Below are 27,861 nucleotides of genomic sequence, written 5' to 3'. Positions count from 1 at the left end.
TTTCTAAATAAATCTTCACGACTTGCTAGTTTCTTAAGTTAAAGATAGCTGATAAGGTCTGGATTGTTACTAAATCGAATTTGAGGACTTAATTCTCTATGCTATTTTAGCATCATGACAATTCATTACCCATGGCTGCGAAATGTTCAGTGAAAGCTTCTGATTCTCTTGTCATCTGGTTTGTAGGCCATAAAGCTGTTGAATGTTTCTTTGCACTCCAAGAAGGTGTTCACAGACATATTCTTCAATGAGAAGGAAGCATCTGCATGATGATCCATTTCAAGATAACTGCTACTGCTATTTCTCTATTAATGGCTTTATCTATTTTATTTCCATTTGAGTGGTATTTCGGCGAGTCCACTGATTCCAGTTGTAGTAGTATGGTCGTGAATTACGCTTTTTCTTTCAGTTATTATCAGTGTGTGGTGCTGTGGTTTATGAGAATGTCATCTTTAGATGTGTCTATCCTTGTCAAGCTGCAATGGTTGTGTTTCATAGGTTGCACATATTTATGAAATCGACGTTTACTCCATTCTGAAATCTGACCCAAAAAAAGAAGAGAAAACTCCGTTCTGTAAGGATCAAAGTGTTCTGTAATGCGGCGGCAATATCACTTGGGTCTTTCTTTGACTGTGATGAATCCTCCAGCCGCATTCTTCCTCATCAGTAAATGGCTAAATACTGTGTAATCAAAATAAACTGTAGACCAAAAAATATGTAACAGTCAAAATATTTCATCATCTTGAAAAGCACTTATTACAATGTGGATGTAGCAAGCCGAGGCAATTTGAAGAGAACAGATACACGGAGTTTCCATATCATCAGAGCAGAAATTTTAAGCAGAGGTCCTAAGCTTCTTTGCGATGTCAGCAAAGTACTTGCCCTGGTGGAACGCGAGCCCAAGCTCCAGCTCCGAAGGCTGCCTTGAGCCGTCGCCGGCAAAAGTCCCCGCGCCGTATGGGCTCCCCCCTTCACCTTCTCCATCTCGAACATGCCGGCCCCGAAGGTGTACCCGACGGGGACGAAGATCATGCCGTGGTGGGTCAGCTGGGTGATCGCGGTCAATCTGATCGAACCAAGACACGTCAACGGAGAAATCGGGCAATGAGTCTATGAACAAAATCGAAATTGAATGATGTTCGCAAACTCGATCGGTGAATTGGCAACTTACGGAGTGGTCTCCTGTCCACCTCCTTGAGACCCGGTGCTGTAGAAGATCCCCGCGGGCTTGCCTGCCAGCTTCTGCGAGCCCCAGAGGCCGCCGGTTGCGTCCATGAAGGCCTTGAATTGCACAGCCATCATCCCGAACCGGGCCGGGAAGCCGAACATAATGCCATCGGCCTCCACGAGCTCGTTCGGAGTGATTATCGGCACATCGCTCTTCGCCGGAGCACCCATCTTGCCCAGAACCTCCTCAGGCAATGTCTCCGGAACCTGCCATTTTCGCCAAAACCATTCAGTCACGCAACTGCAGTTGAAAATGCTTCCTTAAGATCACAGAAAAGTAAAAGTTAAATCGACTGTTTACGTGCGAGCTTTACCTTTTATGGTCATTTTAGAACAAAAAATCTCTAATTCTTATGCGATATTTGGTAATCAATCTCTGAACGATGGACAAAAATAATATATTCATGGTAATTAAATTGATGTGTGTGTGTTCTAAGTAGATAAATGATCAAAGATCTATGGCACGCAAAAATTCTATTTTGTTCTCAAATCTCTTTTTATGAACTTTAGTTTTATTGCATGGTACTTCTCATCTTTAAGAAGAGAATTATACAATGAGTTTCATCGATAGTGATAAGAATCATCGTGATTTTATTACTATAATTAATTATCAACAAAATAATAAAGTGAATGAAATCGCATCACTTATAGCTGTTGAACTAAGGGGTACGATTTTTACCCACAAAAAAAAAAAAAAAACAAGAAGCTAAGGGTCACGATAAATTCTCAAGTAATAAATTCTAATAATCACAAAAATTTCATAAAAGGAAAAAATCTAGTTTTTTTTTTTTGGTGGAAAGGAAAAAATCTAGTTAAAAATTCCCTTATCGCGCATTTCTAAAAATAAATGTATGAGAATTTATATTCGTATATGTATTCCCAAAAGAGAATTTTTAATTCCTACAAAAAAGTTTATAAAAGAAAACGTAAGTGTTTACATTGCGCACAAAAATAAAAGTTCAGAAATAATTTTTCATAGATGTTGATTTTAGGACTATGATAAGTTGTGAGAATTTTTAACCATTGCAAAAAGTTTATATAAGAGAAAAGTGGGTTTACAAGTTTGTGTTACTTGATTGCACATAAAGTTAAAAATTTTCTTATTGCGCATTTCTAAAATTACAATTTTAGTGGCGTGCATGGAAAGGTGGGTTTAAAATTTTAAATTATATTTTAATATTTTTTAAAATTGAATTGACCGTTGTATAATAAATTTAATATTTTTTTAATAATTTTATTGATAATTGATACTTTCCATTACCGACAAAGTTCTTGCTCTGTCCCACCAGCCAAGCAAGAAGGTGACACGAAGCTATCCCATCCCTTTTAGCATGTCTTCAAGCTATGGTACCAATTTTCAATTGACCTTCGAAGTTCTATAGCTTTAGTGCATGTACTAAACAAAAAAGTTACAATACGTCGTGGCACTATTAAAGCACATCATAGCTACACTGTACAACCGCATCTATACTATATGGACTATAACTTGTTCCACTCGCCCGTTGGTTCTTTTAACTTGTTTTTATAGGATGAATCCTCTCACTTATGAATATTTATAATTAAGGCCTCGTATCACTAATTCAATTAATTCGACAATAATTTGAATAATAATAATGTGGCAACTATCATGAAATTTTTCGAGATTACTTGACACAACTTCTTAGCAACTACTGTAATTATGAAAATGAGTGCCTCTCATGAAAATCCTTTAACATAAAGTCTTTGCATCTCTTTAAAGATTTTTTTCGAAAGCCGAACCAAACGCACTTGAATGACCCGGCTGGTAAAAAATTCCTCAAGCAGCGCCTACCCCATGGTGCTACAGCTGAAAATTTCGCCACCTTCTCATGAAAACTCTCTAACGTAAAGTCTTTGCATCTCCTTAAAGATTTTTCTACAAAGCCGAACGAATGGCAGCCGAAAGACTTGACTGGTAAAAACTTCCTCAAGAAGTGCCTACCTCCACAAGGCTACAGAAGAAAACGTTGCCACCCAATCTCCATAGTTTTCTCTCTATCTTGTCTCTGACTCAAAAATATAAAGTGCTAATCTTTTTTCAAAAGCCCCTGCCTTTTCCCGAACTCCACTACTGTGAACTCGATTTTTCTCCGGTTAGTGTGATATGATTGACGCTCTTGTGAGTTAGTGTTAATAGAAAAAAACTTAATTATACATGCTCTCGTCTTTTCTAGTGTATCACGTATATGTTTCTTGGGGAAACTCTTGCACATGTACTTATCTAACAAAAGTTAGACAAACTCTTGGGCATTTCTCGATTTTCTCTTGGTTTCCATGGACACCGCCTCAAGATTGCTCTCTCTAAGTCCAGCTTGATTCGGAAATGTTGCGATGATCCACGGTGCGATCAACTTGATCAAAGCTTTAGAGTGGCGACCGTCGAATAGAACCAATGATGGGTCCGGTAACTCGCGTGCCCACAGGCCTAGCCCGAGCCACAAGAGCCAGGAGACATTTTTGGACAGGCTCGGACAAGGGTATTTAGCGAGAAATTAATGATTCCATGGCCCAAGTTGCACGAGCGAGGATCAATTGTACCAATTAAATGGGCTTGATTGAAAAGTAAAATGCAAGTTAAACGGACTAGTTGACTTTTAGCTTTTTTCAATTATGGGCTAGCATGAGAGTTTTTAGGCTCGATGTTAGACTTAGCTTGCCCGCACTAAGCCCGATTCACTTCGTGTTGTAGCTGAAATCATGGATAACCGGCTTATGGTTATGCTTGATTCTCTGCACAAACGAAGGCCGAGCATGGTAGAAACCAAGAGGATGAGTTTGAAGCTTGTTGTTGATAAGAGAAACCGGACCGTCCTCTTTGCCGAAGCCGGAAAGGACTTTGTGGATTTCCTTTTCCATTTGTTGACACCTAAAATAATCCAAGAAGGCTCGTGACAAGCACGTGAGGGGGCGACAATCGGCTACGGGAAAGAACACCGAAGCAAGGTACGTGCCGATCAAAAAGGGTGCCACGTGTAAGGGTAAATTCTGGCGCCATTTCCTTACGGAACAAGAAAAGCGATCGGAGAAAAGCCACGATCAGAGCGGTTATCAAAAGATTGGCGGTAATTCCCACGAGGTAAAAAGAAAAGGCGCGAAGACTAGGAAACCATCATCTACGTGGCTTATGGAAAAAGGTAAAGCGTGGGGCCGAAGGAAGAAACCGCTTGACAGTTATCAAAGAGTCTGCCCATAAATACCTCGTAGTAGTAAAGACACACACACACACACACACACACACACACACACACACACACACACACACACACACACTTATCTTTCCAACTAAGTTCTCAAGCTTTTAGCCTAGTCTAGCTGTAGCTTTCTAGATTCCCGTCGTCGATTCAATTCCGGCAAGTTTCATATCTAGAAGTCGGGTGTTGTCGATTAGATTCTGATGTCTACTAATTAGGTACGGTGCCGTCGATTCAATTCTGGTGTTACACCCTTCATCCATCCTGTCCAATACCGTCGATTCAATTCCGGTATTGTGTCCTACAATCCCCCGTCTAGTGCTGTTGATTAAATTCCAGCATTGTGTCCTACATTTCCGTCCGACCCTATTGATTTAATTCCAGAGTCGCGTCGAAGCTTGCTGTACGCCTCGACTATTGCACGTGTTGGGTTGTCGAAGTTACTAAGAGTACGTAACACGCCTTTTGTGTTAATAAAGACATTTATTGCATTTGACACTCTCTGTCCAAAACCGACCCAGAACCTATTTTTGGAAAATGAACCTATTAAGTTCGATAAAAGATTCTAACGTTAGCAATCTCTTTAGGGCTATAGTCATTTTGGGCCCGGAACCCATAACCAAGAAAGCTCCGTCGAAGGATTTCGACGCGCAACAATCTTTTTTGGCACGCACGGTGGGACCTCCGGTGTCGGTTCGAGAGAGGTGCTATGCCGCGCACAAGAGGACGTTTTAACTTAGACGGTGTTGGAGACGAACCCCTAGAAGAGATGCAACGAATGGAGTCATCTACGGCCCATCAGGTCCCAATAGAAGACGCCGAAGTATCTCGACGTAATGTCGAGGAGCCAAGGAGAAATTCGGAAATGACACCCGTCATGTTAACTTCGATAAGACGCACCATTGAAGAAGTCCAAAATGAGTTTGCTGATCACATGGTTCAGCGAATGACCGAGGTTGTCAAGCCGTTAATCATCAACACATATCACGAATGTCTTGCGGGACAGCACGGAATGACGGTCAACCCTCCTCATGTCCAAAGGGGGAATGGCTTTGTACCAACAGCGAACGGCGTAACAACACCGCCAAATGTAGGGCCCGTTGGACAAAATACTCAACCTTTAGCACCGGCGCCAATGTAGGGCCCCGTTGGCCGGTCAACGAACCTAGACCCCCGCTAAATGCGGACACGGGTATGTTCCCTAGACATCCTATTTGACAAAATATGCCCATAGACACAGGTATGTTTCCGAGACACCCTGTTCGACAAAACGAAAATGTCGCTCGTCGGGAGGTTGCTGCCCAGCATAATCCCTTCCCCGTCAACGAACAACCGGTACCTTTGATCATCGAAAACCAGGGGGCAGTACCCTTTAGGGGGCAATGACAGGCCAGGGGGCAAGACCAATTTCTCCAGGTCGGGGGCCCAGGCCGGTTTGGACATCAAGTCATACGACACAGGTATCGGCGGATGAATCAAGCTCCATAACCACCAGGACCCGAGCCTATGTTTCAGCTTGTTGTGCAACCCGTGTATCATGCACCACAACCTGGATATCAAATGCCATATCAACCGCAGTACCATCAGCCGGTGTTTGACCAGGCGCTCGTATACATTGACCCAATGGTAGGATACATAGCTAATGTCTATCGAAAACCATACCCGGATTGGATGGATACGATCCCGTATCCGAGGGGATTTAAAATACCCGAGTTCACACTGTTTCTTGGTAAGGATGATCGGTACACGTATGAACATATCAATCGTTTTCTAACACTATGTGGAGATGCTACACATGCGGATCACTAGAAGTTAAGGCTCTTTCCATTATCCTTGTCAAAGACAGCCTTTACATGGTATATCGCGCTACCACCCAATTCGGTGCTGACATGGGAACAGATGGAGCGTTTGTTTCATGGCCGGTTCCAAAGAGCGGTGTCGAATCAGTTAGTAGCCGATTTGTCGACAATGAAGCAAATGACAAATGAGACTGTCGACCGGTTTATCGCAAGGTTCAAACGGGCTAGGAACAAGTGCTTAGTTCCTTTACCCGAAAAACGTTCGCGGAATTCCCCTTCAACGGATTGAAATTCGAAATACGAGATAGGATGGTCGGGCATCCATGCGCGGATCTGTTCGAATTGTCCACGATGGCTCCAAAGCATGAGAGTTTGCTCAAGGAAAAGACAAGAGGCACACCCCGGAGGGGAGATGTAAGTTTTGTCGAGCCGCTCGATTTTGACGAAGAATTAACGGATCCCGTCGAAGTGGCCGTCGCCCGCTTAACCATCGATAAACCATACACTTGCCAAGCACCGAGGCTAGCAAGGATGAAAGAAAAGTCAACTATAATGGCTAAAACAAAAGAGGCGGTGTACTATTCATTTGATGCGAGCTGGGCGGAAGAAATTTTTGACATATTGTTGGCCGACGGACAAATCAAGCTAACGTAAGGACGAAAGATACCATCCAAAGAGGAATTAGCGGGGAAGAAGTACTGCAAATGGCATCATTCGTGGAGCCATAACACCTCGGATTGTTTAGTCCTAAAAAAGAACATTCAAGAAGCAATTCGACAAGGGAAGATCAAATTCGCTAAGGACAAAGGGAAGTCCTCGATGGATGTGGGCATCGATCCTTTTCCAAGAATGACTGGAATGGTTTCTTTAAAGCGATCAAATGAGGGGCATAAGTCTCCAAATTTATGCGCTCATTGTAGATGAAAATTGGGAAGCACGAATACACCCAAGGGAGGGTACCAAAGGAGTAGTCGAACTAGTCAGAGAGACAGACACCTCTTCGGATCGAAAGTACCGGGCTTCGGAGAGGTCTCAATCATCAAGGAGCTTATAGGTCATTCAAGCGGAGATATGATGAAGGGGACCCTATAATTGGTATTTTAGGTGAGCCAAGTGGTAAGTTCGATTATTACGTAAGCAATGGACCACCACCCACATATCCTCAAAAAGGAATCTCTTACGGGTGGGGAAAAGTGTTCGACAGAGACTTTCGATGAAACCCCCATGAGCCACATCGTCGACGAACTCTTAAGATACCAAGTAACCACAGAAAGGGATCGTGGTACGAGGTAACGGAAGACCGGGAGAAGGAGAAAATCATGACCCGAACTCAGAAAAGAAGGGTGCAAAGAAGGAATAGGGTTCGCATACTAAGGCAATAAGAGATCCCGGCCAGCCGTGAGTCAATACCAACAGCCCCCAACCACACCAACCCCGAGAAGGCAAGAAATCCGGTTTGGCGGCGACGACCGAAGCTGACACAGCCAACTCGGGAAAAAGATAACAAAGGCGCCAAGCCACAAAAACCATCTACATCTAAATCCCGGTTTAATACCCCTCTTAGCAGGTCAGTATCCCCTCTAAGCTCTTGTATGGTACAAGTTAAATTGCCACACGAGTTTCGACTTGAGTCGACCTCGGCTGACGGCGACAACAAAGAAATAACACAAGAGAAGGAAGGGGCTTAATTTTGCTTCAACGATGAAGAAACCATGGAATTCAAAAAACCCATGGAAGATGTCTCAAATCATTTGAGGTCGCTCAACATAAATGCCAAGATCAACGGGCGACCCGTAATGAAAGTGCTGGTAGATGGGAGATCAACGCTAAATCTCATTCCATACCGCTTCTTCAAAAAAATAGGAATGAATGATGACGAGATAATCCCATCGAATATACAATTATCCGATTTCACTAGCGAGATTACTGAAGTAAAGGGAGTATATGTCGCTGACCTGACCGTCGGATCTAAAACGTTGAGGACGTCCTTCTGCGTCGTGGACTCTGACGGGTTTTATAACTTGCTTTTGGAACGAGATTGGATACATGGAAACCAATGTGTCCCGTCAACACTTCACCAAATGCTGGCATTCTGGAATGGGGACAAGGTAGAATGTGTAAAAGAGAATCCTCGGACTTGTATCACTTGGACCCGTATATCCGGTCCGGACAAAGTGATGCCGGATGATTGCCTTCGCGTGTCTAGGCCGCCCGAAGCGGACTCAAGGGATATTACATTCTGCTGTTTCGACAAGGGAAACACCGAGTGGGTCCCAAGAAAGGAACCGGTGGAACCAATCGACCGATTTTCTGATGGGAACTCAGTCACTTGCACAAAACCTCGGCGAGAGGTATGCGGCCTACGGGGCCGAGCAAAATGATCAAGCTAGCCAGCTTGCAGACGATATTGTAGATTTCAAAGAATCCCCAATTAAGGAAGACGACAAAGTAATCCAAGCTCAAGATCCGCTGGAGGAAGTTAATCTTAGAGATGAGGCACGCCTACAACCTACTTATATCGGCCGATTGCTCGATCAGCAATATAAAATTCAAATGATAAACCTGTTGAGGGAATATAAGGATTTTTTTTCTTGGAACTACCATGAGATGCCTAGTCTTTCGAGAAGCGTAGTTGAACATTGATTGCCAATTAAGAGGGGATTTCGACTACACCAACAGTCTGCTAGAAGGTTCGCTCCGTAAGTGATTCTTAAAATTAAGAAGGAAATTGATCGCCTCCTTTCTGCCGAATTCATAATATCAGCAAGGTATGTCAAATGGTTGTCAAATATTGTGCTTGTTAAGAAGAAGAATGGTAAACTCCGAGTATGCTTCGATTTTCGTGACCTCAATGCGGCCACTCCAAAAGATGAGTACCAAATGCCCATGGCTGATATGTTGATCGATTCGGCTTCCAACAATGAAATGATGTCCCTCATGGACGGACATTCCGGGTATACTCAGATATTTATAGCAGTAGAGGACGTTCACAAGACAGTTATCAGATGCCCCGGAGCTATTGGCACATTTGAATGGGTCGTCACCTTTTCGGATTGAAGAACGCCGGTGCTATGTATCAAAGAGCAATGAATTATATTTTCCACGACATGATCGGGGAATTCATGGAAGTCTACATTGATGACGTCATCGTCAAGACAGATCAGGTAAGTCATCTGGACCACTTAGAACAAGCTTTTGAGAGAATGCGTAAGTTTAAGTTAAAGATGAATCCTTTGAAATATGCTTTCGGGATAAGAGCTGGCAATTTCCTAGGTTTTCTGGTCCATCGAAGAGGTATAGAAATAGACATGAATAAGGCCAAGGCTATTTTAGAATTACCAGCCCTTGTTAGTAAAAAACAGTTGCAGATACTAATCGGGAAATTAAATTTCTTGCGGCGTTTTATAGCTAACCTGTCGGGTAAAATCAAAGTTTTCTCCCCGTTGCTCAAATTGAAGAGTGAACAAGAGTTTGTATGGGAGGAAAAGTATCAAGTGGCTTTCGACAAGTTAAAAGAGTATCTCATCAAGCTACTAGTTTTGATGCCACCGAAACCTGGACGGCCATTGAAGTTGTACTTGTCGGCTGCTAATACAACGATAGGGAGTATCTTGGCTCAAGAAAATGAAGAGGGTAAAGAACAGGTCGTGTACTACCTAAGTAGGATGCTCAATGATGCCGAGACAAGATACACGTCCATCGAAAAACTATGCTTATCGATGTACTATGCTTGTACGAAATTACGACATTATATGTTGCCGACTACGGTACATGTAATTTGCAAGACAGACGTGTTTAAGTACATGTTGTCCAGGCCAATCATTAGAGGCCGAATTGCAAAATGGGCGTTTACTCTGATAGAAATCGATTTGATTTACGTGCTGCTCAAAGCAATAAAAGGGCAGGCAATATCCGATTTCATTACTGAATACCCATCGGGTTTAAAAGTCGAGGATGATGAAAATTATCTTGGTATTGCACCTTGGATATTATATTTCGATGGGTCAGTGGCGTCCGTTTCAGCGGGTGGAGGAATTATGGTTATATCACCATATCGACAGAAAACAAAGCTCATATTCAAGCTTGACCTCCAATGCTCGAATAACCAAGCCGAATATGAAGCCCTAATCGTAGGATTGAATGTTTTAATTGACATGAGAGTCGGGTCAATTAAAGTGAAAGGTGATTCCCAGCTGGTGATCAAACAACTAAATGGTGAGTATCAATGTTTGAATGAAAACATCATTGGGCATCACTATCTAGCGAAAGAATTGTTGTCGAAATTCGCCGAGCACGAGCTAATCCATGTCAAGAGAAGCGAAAATTCATAAGCCAACGAATTGGCTTAGATGGCATCAGGATATCGTATATCGAAGGAGGCGGCGGATCATATCATTACCTAAGTAAGGACTTTACCGTCGATAGATGCTCGGGTAATGATGGTTGAGAATGGGAAAGCTGAAAGACAAACCAATAGCTAAGAAAATTGGAGGACCCCTTTGGTAAACTACTTGAAGAACCTAGGTTTTGGCAGTAAGGATTTCAAGAGAAAAGGCCTGAAATATCTGTTGATTGACAACGACTTGTATCGAAAAACAATCGACGGATTGCTTTTCAAGTGCTTGGGACAAGAGGAAGCAATGCTAGCAATGACGGAAGTCCATAAAGGGATTTGCGGGGCACATCCGGCTAGATTGAAAACGAAGTGGTTATTAAGGTGACATGGATATTTTTGGCCAACAATCACTCAAGACTGCATTGATTATGCGAAAGGGTGTCAATCATGCCAAAGACATGGACCAATCCAGCAAGTGTCGGTCGCACTAATGAACCCAATTATCAAGCCGTGGCCTTTTCGGGGATGGGCGATGGATATAATAGGAAAAATTTATCCTCCCTCGTCAAAGAAGCATAGTTCCATTCTGGTGGCCATAGATTACTTCACAAAGTGGGTCGAAGCGGCATCATACAAAAGCGTGACACAAAAAAACGATCGGGAATTTATCGAGGAGTGAATTATTCATCGATTTGGTATCCCAGAGACTATCACTGCTGACCAAGGGACAGTCTTTACAGGGCAAGAAATACTGGATTTTACTAAGTCTAGGGGTATCAAGAAGATCCATTCAACGCCCTATTATGCCCAAGCTAATGACCAAGCGGAAGTTTCTAATAAAATAATCATTGGACTGATTAAAAAGCATTTGGAAGACAACCCAAGGGAGTGGGACTCTCTGCTTTCGACAGTGCTATGGGCTTATCGGACGTCCAAAAGATCGAGTCTTGGAGTTACTCCTTATATGCTAACGTATAGACAAGAAGCTGTGTTACCTCTAGAAATTACTGTGCAATCACTAAGGGTGAAGCTTCAAGATGGCATGGCTAAAGAACAATACGACGAGATGATGTACGCCAACATTGATGAGTTGGGAGAAAATCGAGCCACGGCATTGGAAAAGTTAATGGCTCAGAAACGGAGGGTTGCCAAAGCTTACAACAAACATGTGAGAGCTAAGCGTTTCGACGTAGGGGATTTGGTATGGAAAACTATTTTGCCTATGAGCCTCGATAGCGAGAAGTTTGGCAAGTGGTCATCAAAGTGGGAAGGACCATATTTGATAATATATGCCCTCCCAGGGAACGCGTATCGAATGATGGAAATCGATGGAAGAGAACTACCACGTTCGATCAATGGGAAGTATTTGAAAAAGTTTTACCCATCGATGTGGGAGATGCGAGAAGAGTCGGGGGACAAGGAGTAAGAAAACTCGGTTCTTTCATCAAAACCCTCGTACATTCCTCTTTTCTCTCTCTCTCTCTCTCTCTCTCTCTCTCTCTCTCTTTCTCTCTCCCTTTCTTTCTCTCTCTTTTTCTTGCTTGATTCAGCAAACTTTCATTGGAAATGTTCCTTGAAACGAACAACGAAGCCCCGCAGCCGGTCTTCTAGCTTGACATTCTCCTCCCTCACACCGTGGTGGGCATCGACCAACTCCTCTATTGCCGCCTCCGGTTTATCCTTCTTGCTCTCCGGCCACCGAAGGTGCTCCTTCCGAGCTCGCATAAGAGCATTGGTAGAATCTAGCATGGCCTTCAAACCCTCCAAAGGGGCCTCAATGGAAGCCAAGGACTGAGTCTTGCAAGCCTCGGCCGATTCATATTCCCGCTGCTCGGAATCCTTCAGAGGCCTTCGCAGGTGTTGTTGGCTAGTTGTCGGGCGGTCAGAAACAATGTTCCGAAGTTGGAGGACGCTAGCGTGAGAGGCATGGAGGGCTTCCTGGACGTTGCAGAGCTCATTGTACACCACCTCGCCGTTCTCGATTTCTTCAATCTTGCACCAGACTTCATGTTCGGTGAGATCGTGCTAGGACATGGTCGCGAGATTTCAGCAAAACCTCTCCGGCCCATAGTCAAAGAGCGTAATGAACTCTTCATAGTCCGGCCGGAACGGATGGTCGGAGGGGAGATTTTGGGGTGCGGAGCGGTTAAGCGGGGCGTTCGGTTTCTCGAGAGCCCGGGGTTTCACCACCAGCATGATGTAGGTGTAACTCGGAAGGGAGATGATCTCCTTCCAAATAGCCGAGAACTCACGGCTAAAGCGCGTAGGGGGAGATGAGGCTGAAGAGGAAGATGCACGCTCCATGATAGCTTTGAGAAGTTTGCTCTAAGGACGAAAGGCAAAGGGTTTGGATGAGGACCTACTCCAGGCAAGTGATGCTATTTATAGATAAAGGCCAAGGAACAGTTCATCCCACGATGCTAAGTATTCGCCCACGACCTTTCGATGATCGAGGCGGTGAAGTTAGTAGGCGGTTACCGAGACGAAGAGGTATATCGCGGTTGGTGAAGTGTATAAGTAACCATAATGACGCGAGCGGCAGATTTCCCGCTAGTTATTGTCCATATCGAACCGTCGTGGCGATTCGAATTCAACAGGAAAATCGAAGATGACATTCATCATTAAATGCCACAAGGAGAAAAGGTAGCATCGAGAAAATCATGTCATGATGAACTTTGGGAATTTGATACTAAGACCAAACAGTTCGATGACAGATTAAGATGATAAAGACAGGTGGCGGTAATACAGGACTAGTAACAGCGGATTACAATACGTGCTGCTCAAGGCTCAAGACAAAGCTATGAAGTTGTATTTCACTATTGCGGTTGGCGTCAACAATTGCTTCCTTTTGATATTCAGCCTGCATCATATCAAGGTGCAGTGATTCACAAATCGTATCTTGCTGTTTGACTACCTTCAATTGTGCAGATAGGGCTTGCAGGGTGGTACAACCGTCACTTTCCAAGATATCAAGAACACTACGCTGAAAAGGCAGCTCATTGTCAGCAAGGAGAGAATTTGCTTCCAATTTGTCGATGATTGCCGGTTCATGCTGCCTCATTACGAAGGACCTTAAAGTCGAGCCAAATGTGAGGAAGAGTTCATTAATGGCAAATTCAAGAGCACGACATTGGATCGGATAGGGTAAATGAGCTAAGAAAGTAAGGAGAGCTTTGATCTCATCTTCAACGGATGCTCTATTACATATATCAACAAATCCTTCCCTCGGTAACTCATGCAAACGTAGCCATTTGGCGCGAAGAAATGGGTAATCATAGTGAAGAGTATTTGATGGGCCAGCCGAGACGCTCACCATGTTCATAGGAACAACCCATGATTTGTTTGGTAGGTCATCCATACGGTCGTCAGAAGCCGGTGAGTCATCTGTAGGAGAAGTTAGATTAGTACTTGCACCAAGCAAGAATGCAAAAGAATGACCTACCTTCATCGATCGGTTGCTCAAGTACAATGCTCGGAACAATAAAAGGAACAGGTCTTCTTAGAGGGTGTAGCAAACCCAAAAGGGTTCGATAGACTTTCAGAAGAACGTCCCTTGCACCGGCCGGAAACAAAGAAGAGCGGTAGGAGAGCCACCACTTGTCAAAAAATGAGGAACTACAAGGATGGCTAGAGAAGTCGATGAACACAAAGCGCTTAAAAACAGCATACGCAACTTCGATATGACCCACCATGTTAGTTACATCTCCCTTGCAACCAGAAAAAAGGGAAATTCATTGAATACACTACCGGCATTGGAACACCCTAAGTAAGCCCAAATTGGCGAGCACAATAATGAGGATTATAAATTTCGAATATTGATGAGAATTCGCCATCGTCAGACAAATTCATGGCTAAGTTAGCTGGGACTAACACGCTCATCCATAATAGATGAGAGTCGGGACTTACGCTGGAGGAGCTATAGACATCATCATCGATAGGCAGCCTGAAAAAATCAAAACGGTGAGAGATAACGGTTCAATGAGGAAGTCATCGAAAGGGTTAAGGTTATCGGGAGCACAATGAAGGATCTGATTAAATGTCATGGGTACACCATTTCCTTTAATCTCCGATGGCTCATTTGTCGAAGTAAGCGTTTGATCAAGAAATATATGAGGGAAGTACGCTCGGAGCCAATAATGCGGGATCCATAAAGGACCCGAAAAAGGAGCGGGATGTTTATCCATCGGCGAAGATTGAGCATCCGACAACCCTCGATACAGTGCAGCTAGGAACATCCGGCCTAGTCCAATATCAACACCACATGCTACTTCATATGCCATATCAAGGAATTTTGAAGAAATTCGACATGTGGGGAGACAAAAGACATATTTGCAGAGCTAACACAGAAGGAAGAATGTATGTTCCCCGGGAAGAATGGGTCCTGAAGATTTAGCATGACAATCCATGAATTTGTCGTATGGCGGGTCAAGGCAGCAAGACATGTCGGGTAAAAATTGGTCGTTTGGAGGTTGAGTGTCACCATCGATAAATGGAGAAAGACCGGTCGGGAACCAAATATCAAAAAGGGTATGGGTCACTGGACCAATGGGTAAAAAGAAACAATTCGACGATGGCGACCAAAAGCAACACAAGCTGCCGATGAGGCCATACTCGGAGGGATCAATGGATATGCCGCAAAATGATAACAGGACATCTATCTTAGCATGTGCCCAGGTGGTAGTTGCCTCCCCTTCCAGTTGTTTGTACCAATTGTAAAATTGGTGGTCGAAGGATGGATATGAAGAAAATCTATGATTATTCGACAACCAAGCAGAGGTACAAATGAAAGATTGCTCAAAGGGTAAGATTTCCTTGGAGCAACGGGGAAAACAATTAATCAGTGAAGAAGAAGGCGGCAAACTTGTGAGATACGGACCCAAAATAGTGTGACCATTTCCGGATTGATGATCCATGAAAGATAAGGAGAGTTCTTTCTTGGCTTCATTGTGGGAAAAAGCATTATAGCGCGACAAGCAAGAAGCTGCGTGAGTACTCATATGAACTTTGTGACGAGGTTCGTGTGGGTTGGCATTTGAGGGCAATCATCATTTATAAGGGATTTTGGAGTAACCAACTCGGGATGATGATGGCGGTTACTCAAACGTGGGCGCTTACATAGATCGTGGCAGAGTATGGCGCGAGAAATAATGAAGGAAAGGGGCGAAATTTCATTAAGGATTATTAGAATACAAGGCTGTCTTGATCCTCTCAAGCAAATCACAGAGTAAATGCTCAAAGGAGGCTACGGACGTCTTCGATTGATCTTCTATGGAAGATCGACGAGAGAGTACAATCGATCGTCGACTTCGAGTCTCCTCTAGTTCCCTCTCTATCGCCAGCCTCTGTTGTTCCCGAACGCCTTCCTTCTCGTCCAAGGCAGCAAGCTCGTCAATGGCGGATTGAAGGGACTGCTCCCCTTGAGTCACAAGTTGTCCCGCTTCTTAGGTCTCGGAGCTAGGAGAGAAGAGCTGATCGGGAAAGTTCGACGGAGCAAGCATCTTGTCCCGACACTACCGAAAATGCACAAAGGGAGTAGGAAAGTGTTCCAAGAATGCTTTCGGCCCGTGAACTAAACCCGCAGGAAGCTTCTCGCTGACTTCCTCTTTGACCGACCACTCCATCACGGACTTGATACTTTGAATATTCGATGGATTGTCGACGAAGGAGGCCACCCCTGAATGAACAAGGTCCAAGGAGCAAGACAGCATAATTCCCAACTTGTTGAAAGTCTTTGAGTCGGAGGAGCTGCTCGGTTGAGACATACTCGGATGATCCGAAGATCGAGAAGACCTAGCAAGATAGGTTTGAACGTCTTCGACGGGCAATAGAAGGGGAGAAGCAGCAGGAAGATCCCGGATAATATCCGCGGATGAAGGATCTTCAGCTATTGTGGGATCTTCAACCATCGAAGGAGCTTCGACCATCGAAGCCGGGACAATGGCAAGAGCTAGTGAAGAAGACTCCCCTTGAGGCTCTATAGGTGAGGAAGCCGCGACTGAAACGATAGGGTCGGACGAACTTCCAGCAACGGCAATATTGTCGGGCCTCCCAACAGGTGGATCAAAACTCCCCAAAGGATCTTCGGGACAAGCGGTCGGAGGAGCTTCACCATGCTGAGGAACCTTCGGAGATTCCATCGGAGATTTGCTCTTCTTTGCCCCCGTCCTTCGCCGTTTAAGAGAAGTGAGTGTTTCCTCATTAGCTTCGTCTTCTGAGTTGTCGCCTAACAGCGAAGGTAAAGTAAAGTCACTCCAGGCCAATAATACCGAGAAAATTAGGAATAAAGAGACTTACCAAAAACAGTCATCGGACATTTGCGACCACCAATTGAGAGGGATCTGGTTGCACCCTTTTTCCCGATTTTCTTCGAGGTATGACCGAAGGGCTGTATCCGGCTATCCTTGAGTATGGACGAGATAGCATCTTCAAAAGGGCTTTCGAAGGCGAAGGACGTCCACCAGGTCGTAAACTCGGAAGTCACGCCAGGATTAGAACGTAGTGCTGGTGGGATGTCCCCCGAAAACTGCCGATACATCACGTTCGCGATTTCAACACAGCAAGCGAACGGTCCATCGACCTTGATATTATAAACCTTCTTGTCCATAGATGGGAAATCCATAAGATAAGGTATGGGCATAGGCATTGCTTGTCGAAGGCCGAACTGCCTAGCGCAGTAATGAGGAGAATATGGTTCAAAACTAGGATAGAACCTCCCTTTAAGACAAAGTCGGATTGGGAGATCTTGAGGGAATAGGACAAAGGTTTAAAAGTCACGATGATTGAACCGTTTCAAGGTTCGAGAATTGAAGTAGGAGTCAAATTCACCTGAGCGATAAGGGAAGAAATCTATTCGATCGGCCTCACGAGATATAAGTTGTCGAAGGAAGAAGTGGAAAGGCTGAACATCACCGGGGGCCTTTGATGGGGCAGCTTGGAGCAGTGGTATACCAATCTTTAAAGGGACCCTATTAGGGTCGAAGGAAGGAATGCTCTCGAACATGAAAGGAAAATAGAATGCAACCCAGGCTTGAAGAATCCAGAGTGGACCTAACAGCACGCTGTCTTCCTTAGAATTTGACATTAATCGGGCGGCATAGGAAACACTTACGTACAAAGACGCCAAGGCAAGAGGACCAAGAGCGACAAGATTCCCTTTTGCTAGAAGAGATGCAAGGTCAAAGTAATCCTTGGACATTTTAAGGGTCGGGCTAAAGAATAGATACTTCGACAGCCAAAAGAGAAGGAAAGCCGTTCGCTCCTCATGGGTGACAGCCCCGGATGTTCTACAATGAGCATCGATAAACTTCTCGTAGGCAAGAGTATCATTAGAGATTAGGTAGTCCTTGGTTTTCGCCAGGTTTTAGACAAAAGTCCCGTAAGGAGAGAGACCGGCGATGGCAAAAGTATCTAGAAGGGTTACGGACATGGGGCCCCATGGGAAGAAAAAACAATTGATAGAGGAAGACCAGAAACTTATAACGGACCCAAGTAAGCCCCTATTCAAATCGTGGGACAGCATGCTAACCTCAATCGCTGTCCTTATCTGTGCCGTTTCCCAAAAGGCGATCGTTAGGGTGTCATCTTGGAGCCTTTGAAACCAAGTGTAAGCCTTGTCATCGAATAACGGAAAACTCCTAAATCGGCGAGCCAGCATGGACCAAATGTTCTTCGGTGGAGAGGCTTGAATAGGAAGTTGTTCATCCGCTTGCATTGGGAAGCAAGATTGAAGATACGTTGGAACGTGGTGATGATCGTGGAGACTGGACCCAAGAATGAGACCGGCATACTCTCGTTGGGTGTTCAATAACTTGAAGAAACAATGATCAGCATCATTACTATTAATGATCTCATCGAAGCGGGCGATGTATTGGTGGGGAAAGAACTCGGGGGTTTCGATCGCCATGAAGGCTTGGAATGCTCGAAAATGGTTTAGGGTTTAGAGAAAACCTTGGACACGAAAAGACGACGAGTGAAAGCTTTTTCAAGATCCTTAAAAGCAAGACGAAAAGGGCTGATACACTGTACGAAGTTGAAAGGATTGCGTTTCGGGAAGAGGGATTAAGGGAAAAGCGTAATCATCATTTTTACAGTTGGAGACCATCAAATCGGAGGAAAATATTTTAAAAGAGGTAAATCGTCGATTTACATCTTTTAAATGGGGCATGTGTTGACACCTAAAACAATCCAAGAAGGCTCGTGACAAGCACGTGAGGGGGCGACAATCGGCTACAGAAAAACACACTGAAGTAAGGTACGTGCCGATCAAAAATGGTGCCACGTGTCGGGGTAAATTCTGGCGCCATTTCCTTCCGAAACAAGAAAAGCGCACGGAAAAAAGCCACGATCGGAGCGGTTATTAAAAGATTGGCGGTAATCCCCACGAGGTAAAAAGAAAAGGCGCGAAGACTAGGAAACCATCATCTACGTGGCTTATGGAAAAGGGTAAAGCGTGGGGCCGAAGGAAAAAACCGTTACGTAGTTATCAAAGAGTCTGCCTACAAATACCCCGTAGTAGCAAACACACACACGCACACACACACACACACACACACACAAAAACACTTATCTTTTCAACTAAGTTCTCAAGCCTTTAGCCTAGTCTAGCTATAGCTTTCTAGATTCCCGTCGTTGATTCAATTCCGGCGAGTTTCATATCTAGAAGTCGGGTGTCGTCGATTAGATTCCGACGTCTGCTCATTAGGTTCATTGCCATCGATTCAATTCCGGTGTTACACCCTTCATCCATCCTATCCAATACCGTCGATTCAATTCCGGTATTGTGTCCTACAATCCCCGTCCAGTCTTTGTTGATTGAATTCCAGCATTGTGTTCTACATTTCCGTCCGACCTTGTTGATTTAATTCCAGAGTCGCGTCGAAGCTTGCTGTACGCCTCGACTATTGCACGTGCTGGGTTGTCGAAGTTACTAAGAGTCTGTAACACGCCTTTTGTGTTAATAAAGACATTTACTGCATTTGACACTCTCTGTCCAAAACTAACCCAGAACCCATTTTTGAAAAACGAACGTATTAAGTTCGATAAAAGATTCTAGCGTTAGCAATCTCTTTAGGGCTATAGTCATTTTGGACCCGGAACTCATAACCAAGAAAGCCCTATCGAAGGATTTCGACGCGCAACACCATTTTCTGGCTTTGCCGCTTGGAACTATTGTGAGTCTTCTCCCCAAAGCGGGCATGGTGGGTGGCTTGTGCAATCTTTATACGAGTGTCGAGAATCTCGGTGACCCATCTATCGAACTTAGATAGAAAGAGGTTACATTTGAATCCCAAAGCACAGAGCTTCGGTCCGGATGTTATGCGCCGATTGTTGCCTAAAGCTCCACCTTCAACACCATTTAACTACTATATTTGCCCTCGTGCTGCCAATGGTTTTCGCTACGCAGGTGCTTCATGCAGTAGGCGTGTGACGGATGCCCCTTCTACAAGATGTCCTGGTTGCAACAATACGATGAGCAAGAAACTGTCATGGGTCCCAGGGCTAGCTGCTGGTGCCGCATCCTCGGCCAAGGGTACCTGGTGGGGAGGGCGGTTACGTGAGAGGCATGGTCACATACATGGCGATGGACGGTCTGGTCATGAAGCCCATGTCTAGCATCTCCTGCATTGCTTTCCTCAACCGGTACAATGCGCACGAAATCGGGGATCTCTAAGAGAAGGTGATCGACTTTGGCATGGACGAGGTAAGGCCCGCAAAAGTCGTAACCTCTTACAAATATTTCGACCCCATTTAGGATAAAACAATGAAATTTGAAGGTTAATTTTCAACTGGTAGTTGTACGTGCGGTCGGGAACATGGCATAAGAGAATAACCAACCAGTTCTAGAGCTAACTACGATGTTTGTATGAGATTACAAGGCTTGATCCATCCCATCAATATATGGTCAACTCATCAACTAAGAGCACATCAATGCTCAGCATTTGGAAGAAGAAACTAAAGATTCCAATCTAATTATGGTGTTTAGGACTGTCGCGACCTAAAAAATTCGAGAAATTTCCAGGCTAATGGATTATCAAGTTAATTATTTAACTAACTTAACTCAGACTCTCCCAAGTCCATACCAAATCGCAACTTAAGGTTCAATTGATTAACATGCAATATATTTTAATATTGGAGCCACCACTAATCATTTCCGGTAGGTCGATTAGAAATCTAAATAAAATAGCGAGAGAACTATTTTATTCCTACGAACCAGAGATTAAGAGTTCGGGGACTTGATTACGCCGGATTACTCTATCGCCCTTTTGGTACCATTTTATTTCATGAAAAATCATTTGAGAAGGCAATATTAATTGATTTTAACCTAAGTCACTAACAAAGGTTATCATGCGGGTGCACAATCTATTAATGAACATCCAGAAGTCAATATAATTAAGGGAGCATGTGCCACACAAATTTTTTTTTTTATTTTTGATTTTTATATGAATGCATGAAAGACTATACTATATATGATGCAATGTCGTGATGCAAATGCAAGACTAAGCTAAATGACGTGCAAAATATGACATGCAAAGGAAAATTAACTTCATGACATACGAATTAATTAAAATTTTAAATATGCAATTTTAAACTAATGTATAAAGATATGCTTATAGTTTAATTAGATTGATTATGTGATGTTGGAATCAATTAAATTGACATAAGCATACAATTCTACATGGAATGCAAACTAACATGCAACCTATATGACATGGTATGAGGTGACAAAGCAAAGATGAATCACGTGGCATGGATGACGTGGCAAAGATGACATGGCAAGGATGACATGGCACGGATGACGTGGCAAGGATGACGTGGTAGGGATGAATGATTTTTTTTTAAATATATTTTCGGATGAATTAATTTCCTAAAATCGAACTATGCCAAAACAATATTTATCTTGCATATTTTAGAGTTTAAATTGACCTAAACCCCAATACATTAAGATAGATTATTTTAGGCATAAAATTCTATTTAAACATGCAATTTTTATCCTAAAATGCAATCTAATCTGATTATTTACAAAAAGGATTAGATATGCAATTGTCTACATGATGCTATTTTTGGAAAGACATGCAATTTTCAAATATGGAAAGTGAATGAATGCAAATCTTTTAGAATTTTCGAGATTAGATCACGTGATGGATATATTCTAAAAAATATGACAATCAAACAACTCAAATCAAATTAAGAAAGTGAATATGCCAATCAATGTCAATCAAGAAAGTGGATATATCAATCATGTTTCGGAATATTTCGTAAATATTTGAGTCAATCTTTAATTCGTAATGCCACGATTAACGATTGAACCCAAATTCTTGCCTAATCGAGTATTCCATCAATAATCTTAAAGATGAACTTTCTCGATCGTATGTCAAGTTGCCGATTAGGAAAGAAAATCTTCCTAATCAACCTGTATTTTTAAAAGATATCCACTTTGATGCAATGTGTAAAGCATACTACAAGATACAATATATACTTAAAAATTGCAAACAAAGCAATTGAATATCTTATTTCGAGATAAGAAATTGTACCTAATCTCCAAGGATAAGCTTTCCTAATTCGAATACGTACCAATTTGTGGACGAAACTGGCTTGGGCCGACAGTGATGATCAAGGCAACGAATCCGTTGTAGCTTAATAGTAGGCCACAAATACATATGCAAGTTCGCTCGGTGGAGGAATGGAAACTGAGAGAATAAGTCTTCGTGGATGTCCTTCGTTGACCACCGCTTGGACTATCTAATTCCCATGCCCATGAAAGATTAAACATCACAATAAGCTGCAAGTGCTCCTGTGGAGTAACGTAACATTTGTGCATGAGAAGAAGAAAAGAAATAAATAAGAAAAGATGATGATGGGATGTTCGAGATGAAACTTTTATGAAGACTCAAAGGCCCATCTCTATTCTTTCCTTTTCTTCATAGATGAATGATCTCTCACTGGTCAATTGAGCTGTTCTGCACGGGGTGATTTCTCCAAGCTTAAACGGAGAACAGCTATAGATCATAGGCTGGATGATAAAAAAAGACGGCTTGACTGTTGCTCGGTGGACCTGCAAGCTTAGGTGAAATCTCCCAGGGAATAAGACAATGTTTCGCTTTTTTTTTTTTCTTATTTCTCCTCTTCTTTTCCTGCGAATTCTTTTGCTATGTATGTCAATGAATCGGCCTCGTATTCTATTCTCTTCGTATTTTCCTGCAAACAGAACCCACAAGTAGAACCTGAAAAAGCCAATAAAAATCAAGAGCAAGAAAGATGCAGTTATCTAAGATTGATGAAAGATCCACCCCCTTTTTCCTCCTCAATCTCCGCCACCTCCACTTTCTTCTCTTGAAGAAGGTTTATGGTCACCTCATTGTGGCCCTGGAGATGCCCACTAGAGGAAGAAGACGACCCTTTTTCTCTCCACCCTTCTCACGCTGCTTTTAATACGAAGGATCTGCCGTGTATTGCAATATTGTGGCCTCCCCTTGCTTGTGAAGCATAAGCATGCTTTTATAGGGAAAATTAGGTCAACTTAGGGGCTCTAACCTATGACTCTTTATGAAATAGACCCCGAATCTCAAGACCTTTTTTAATTAGGCCCCGAAGTACTTAATCACCCATATTCCTTAAAAATTTCGGCACAAGAACAATTTAGATAATTCAATTGAGTTTAAAACCTTGAATTCAATCTATTCACTACTAGTTCGATGAAAATGTGTATGCAATGTATGCTAAAATAAATATGAAAACTGATTTGATTATTTTTGTTTAGAACTAAAATTAGTTCTAATTTTTTCTTATGCAAAAATGACTGAAAAAGGTAAATCAAAATTTAGGTGTCAACAAGGACGTTAGAAGCCATACAGCTTCATGATCAAGTTCAGATTATGTGAGCTATTGTTTGCTAGAAACCGGAAGCACCCCTGTTTTTATAACTTGCCTTTTCTCAAGCACCCATTTTTAATAACTTGTCTTGTGCCGTGCGATCTTTACTCAGGCCATAAAGCTGTTGAGTGCTTCATTGCATTCCAAAACGGTTCTCACATACTAATTCAACAGGGGAAGATCTCAAGTGAAATGCTATCCTTCAATTTCAAAAACTCTCCATTCGTATTGGCTTGCTGGGGTAGTTTGCTCATGCTACTTTGTGAAATGCTGATGAAACTATTCGATCCACGATGTGAAATTAGTCTCTACTATATGTTAGCTTGCTAAGAAAATAAGTTCCTGATTGTGTATATGCTTGTAACATCGGGATGAATGTGTTTTATGTGAACCGATCCATGTGGTTCAAGGAATCAATAGATTTACTATGAACTGACCCTTGATAAATTTACTATGAACTGATTGGGAGTCGCTAGGCTCCCCAAGCCCAAAGGATAAAAGGACGGCCTAGGCAAAAAGATAGAAATAAAAAAAATCCAGCAGAAAAAGGGACACCAAAGACAAGATGACAATATTCAATGCTCGCGAGGTGCCATAAAATAAGCAAGAAGAAATGATTGTCTAAACTTTGACACTTATTTTATTTTTTCATAGTGTGAAGGGGAGCTATACATACGTTGCTCGCGGGATCGACATGACATGTCCTTTCCCGTCCAAAATCTAACTCTTTGCAATGACTTCGGAATAACTTTGTGCATCCTTGTCAACTCTGTTAAGTAGTTAGCCTTTGCCATAAATAAAATAGATAATGTGGTTTCCACCCAATTCTTCAATATCAATATCTCTCTCATTTCAGCCTCTTTTCACTTTCAACGCCTCTCTCCCAACGACGGCTCCGCCGTTGATGCCGCCAATTGCCGCCCACCATCGACATACATTGACCGCCACCCGCCTACCGTCGACCTGCTGCCGCCCATCGCCTCCGACCATCACTCGCCGTGGCCACGCGCCGCCGCCGATCATTTTTCGCTACCACCCACCCCTGCCAGCTGCCGACCATTGCCCGTTGCCACCCTCGCCCGCCACACATATTCAAATAATATTTTTTTTTAGTTTTAAAAAGTTAATAAGATTTTTTTATAATAAAAATTATTCTTTAAAAAAATTAAAAAAAATTAAAAATGAAGAACAGATTTTTCGGTCGACGACAATAATTTTTCGTAGAAGATTTTGTGTTAATAATGTTATAAAAGTAGAAATTTTCAACCATTAGCAAACGAATTTGTGTTTCAAAAGCTGAAATTTTGTCCTGTTATCAAAAGTTTTTCTCTAATCATAAATCAACTTCTAGAATAGAAGTATAAAAATCAACTTCTGCTCAAAAGTAAAAATAGAAAAATCAACTTCTGACTAGAAATTAATTTTTGAAGTAGGAGTGTTGCCATGCGCGCCCTTAGCTTGGAGATACCTACTGTACTTTTCTCTCTCGCTCGGTCGCTCCAAACTATTTTCAATCATCGAGCCAAGCATTAGGTCTCACTCTTCTTCCTTTTTCTTGGCACTTTTGTCGGGATGAAAGAGGACACCGATATTGTCGGTCCCCGAGATGCGTCGGAGAAGAACATCTCTCCGGGTTATGTGCCACCGTTTCATTGGCTCACTCGGAACCGGATAACGTTTCAGGGCATTGGTCCAGTTCCCAATTTGAGAACCGTCCTCTCCATTCCTAACTATTGGAACCGATCACCCTCGTATATATGCATGCTCCCAGCTCTACCTGCGATCAAGTCACGTCGAACATTTGTCAGGAGAAGACCCCACTGCGAAAACTTCCTCAAGAAGGTGCTCCAGCTAAAAAAATTCTCCCCGAAGAACCTGTGTTAATAATTTCCTCTGACCCAAAAGAAAAAAAGCTTGTGCCTTTTCCAAAAGCCCCGGGCCCCGGCCTTGTCCCAAACTCCACTATAAGAAAGGCAAAGCTCTCCGTCTGTTGACCATGACCCGTGAAGGAAGCAGCTCTTGCACTTGCAGGGTCGAAGCCATAATTGAGAAGCCCAGTTTGACGATTTTCTCCTGGTTAGTGCGAAACTGAAGTAGACTTGCTCTCGCCTTTTCGTTACTCACATCATTGTAGAGCAAGGGTTCGTATGTTCCCCAACAGGAGTCGGTTGTATCACGGACATGTCGGTTCGTGAAACTCTTGCGCATCGGCTTATCCAACAAAAGAGACAAATCTTTGAGCATTTCTTGATTTTCTCTTGGTTTCTGTGGACACCGCCTCCCGATTGCTTGATTTGATAGCTTTTTTATGGTCCGGTACGATCGACATCGATCAAAGCTTTAGAGGGGTGACTGCCAAATAGATGCATGATGGTCTGGGTAACTCCGGTGCCTGCAAGGCCTAGCCCCAGCCATGAGAACCTGTAGACAGTTTTCATTTTATGAGATTTGAGAAGCTGATATTACAACAGTATAACATTACAAACTCAAGAGCAAGTGTTATAAAATGGCAAAAAACAACCAAGCACGTTGAGATTTAATTTGGCTTTTATCTCAGTAACATAGGAAGGAAGGCTATTTTTCAGATTGGTCTAATTCTCTTGACAGGTCAAGAACAAAAACAGCCATGGCAGCGACTAAGATGAGATTGAAGCTTCTTGTTGACCGGAGAAGCCACACGGTGCTTTTTGCTGAAGCTAGAAAGGACTTTGTGGATTTCCTTTTCCATTGTTTGGCTTTACCAGTTGGAACTGTTATTAGTTTCCTCACCGGTGGAGGCACAGCTGCTAGCTTAGGCAACGTCTACAAGAGTATTGAGAATCTCAGTGAAATATATTTAAAAACTAACCACAAAGAGACTCTGTTGAAACCCAAGTTACCGAGCAATGGTCCAGAGCTTCCCTTGTTATTACCTGAAGCTTCAGCTTCCGCGCCAACCGACTACTACAAGTGCTCTTCGAGATGTAACTTTGTCACCAATGCCCCCTCGGCAAGATGCCCAAATTGCGGTAGCAGTATGAGTACCAAACTTTCATGGGTTGTTGGGCCAGCTGTGTCATCCTCGTCCGAGACATCCGGCGGTGAGGGTGGTTATGTGCAAGGCGTTGTGACATACATGGTGATGGATGATCTGGTCGTGAAGCCTATGTCCACCATTTCTTGTGTTACTCTCATCAACAAGTTCAATGTGCAGGAACTTCGGGATCTTGAAGAGAAGGTGGTAGATTTTGGGACGGATGAGGTAAGGCCCGCAACCCCTTTCTAATATCCTATATCTTTTTTTTTTTGTTTCCAGGCTTAAAATTATTAGTTGCTTTTTCGTCATGCTCCAGGACATATTAAGCCTTTTATTCATGTAGATGTTAGTGAAAATTGGAGGATTATTGAATAACACGTAGGAGCGATGTTAGTGAAAATTGGAGGATCATTGAATAACACGTAGAAGCGATGTCGGTTAGAGCATTTCTAATGATAGTTAAGAGATTTCAGTGAGCCATTGCTGGGATATGGATGGTAGTAGTGTTGCCATTGACTCTATATGTCAGATTTATCCATTCCAACTTGCGCTACGAGTCTCTCCTGTTACGGCCGCGCTGCTAACATTGCAAAAAAGGTTTAGTGATATTCTACCCCTACACAAACAAGGGGTTGGGCTTAGAAAAAGAACAAGATCCATCGTTTGATAAAATCACATCTTCATGACAAGGATGATAATTCATAGTTAAGGAATAGTGTGCATCAGAACTTTTCCTAAATAAGTCTTCACGACTTGTTAGTTTCCTAAGTTAAAGATAGCTGATAAGGTCTGGATTGTTACTAAATCGAATTTGAGGACTTAATTCTCCATGCTATTTTAGCACCGTGACAATTCATTACCCATGGCTGCAAAATGTTCAGTGAAAGCTTCTGATACTCCTGTTATCTGGTTTGTAGGCCATAAAGCTGTTGGATGCTTCTTTGCACTCCAAGAAGGTGCTCACAGACATATTCTTCAGTAAGAAGGAAGCATCTGCATGATGATCCATTTCAAGATAACTGCCTCTGCTATTTCTCTATTAACGGCTTTATCTATTTTATTTCCATTTGCGTGAGATTTCGGCGAGTCCACTGATTCCAATTGTAGTAGCACGGTTGCCAATTACGCTTTTTCTTTCAGTTATTATCAGCGTGTGGTGTTTGGTTTATGAGAATGTCATCTTTAAATGTGTCTATCCTTTGTCAAGCTGCAATGGTTGTGTTTGTTGTATTATAACCCGTGGAAACTAATCAGGATATTGCAAATAAATCAATGCGAAAGCACAAATAAATAATGAAGAACGATAAAGGACTCCAGAGATTACGTGGTTCGGTCCGAATATCGGTACCTACATCCATAGGAGAGCCAGCACGAAGAATCCATTATAATTGGAGAATCGGAATT

General features: G+C 42.9%; 1 protein-coding gene and 1 pseudogene across 1 annotated transcript in view; one reads left to right on the top strand and one right to left on the bottom strand.

Moving 5' to 3' along the window:
• LOC125316124 overlaps nt 1-27,632 on the top strand; it is a 28,415-nt gene extending 783 nt beyond the window's left edge. Inside the window, exon 2 of the mRNA XM_048283425.1 lies at nt 27,375-27,632. Within this exon, the coding sequence (XP_048139382.1) occupies nt 27,375-27,458 (84 nt within the window). The 3' untranslated portion in view covers nt 27,459-27,632. The remainder of the gene's footprint in view (nt 1-27,374) is intronic.
• LOC125316121 lies at nt 730-1,499 on the bottom strand (annotated as a pseudogene).
• Nucleotides 27,633-27,861: the final 229 nt, after the last annotated feature.

This window comes from Rhodamnia argentea, chromosome 8 (genome assembly GCF_020921035.1).
Source record: "Rhodamnia argentea isolate NSW1041297 chromosome 8, ASM2092103v1, whole genome shotgun sequence".
In the NCBI taxonomy this organism is placed as follows: Eukaryota; Viridiplantae; Streptophyta; class Magnoliopsida; order Myrtales; family Myrtaceae; genus Rhodamnia; species Rhodamnia argentea.
Note: the sequence above shows the minus strand (reverse complement) of the source record. Positions and strands in the feature narration are given on the sequence as shown.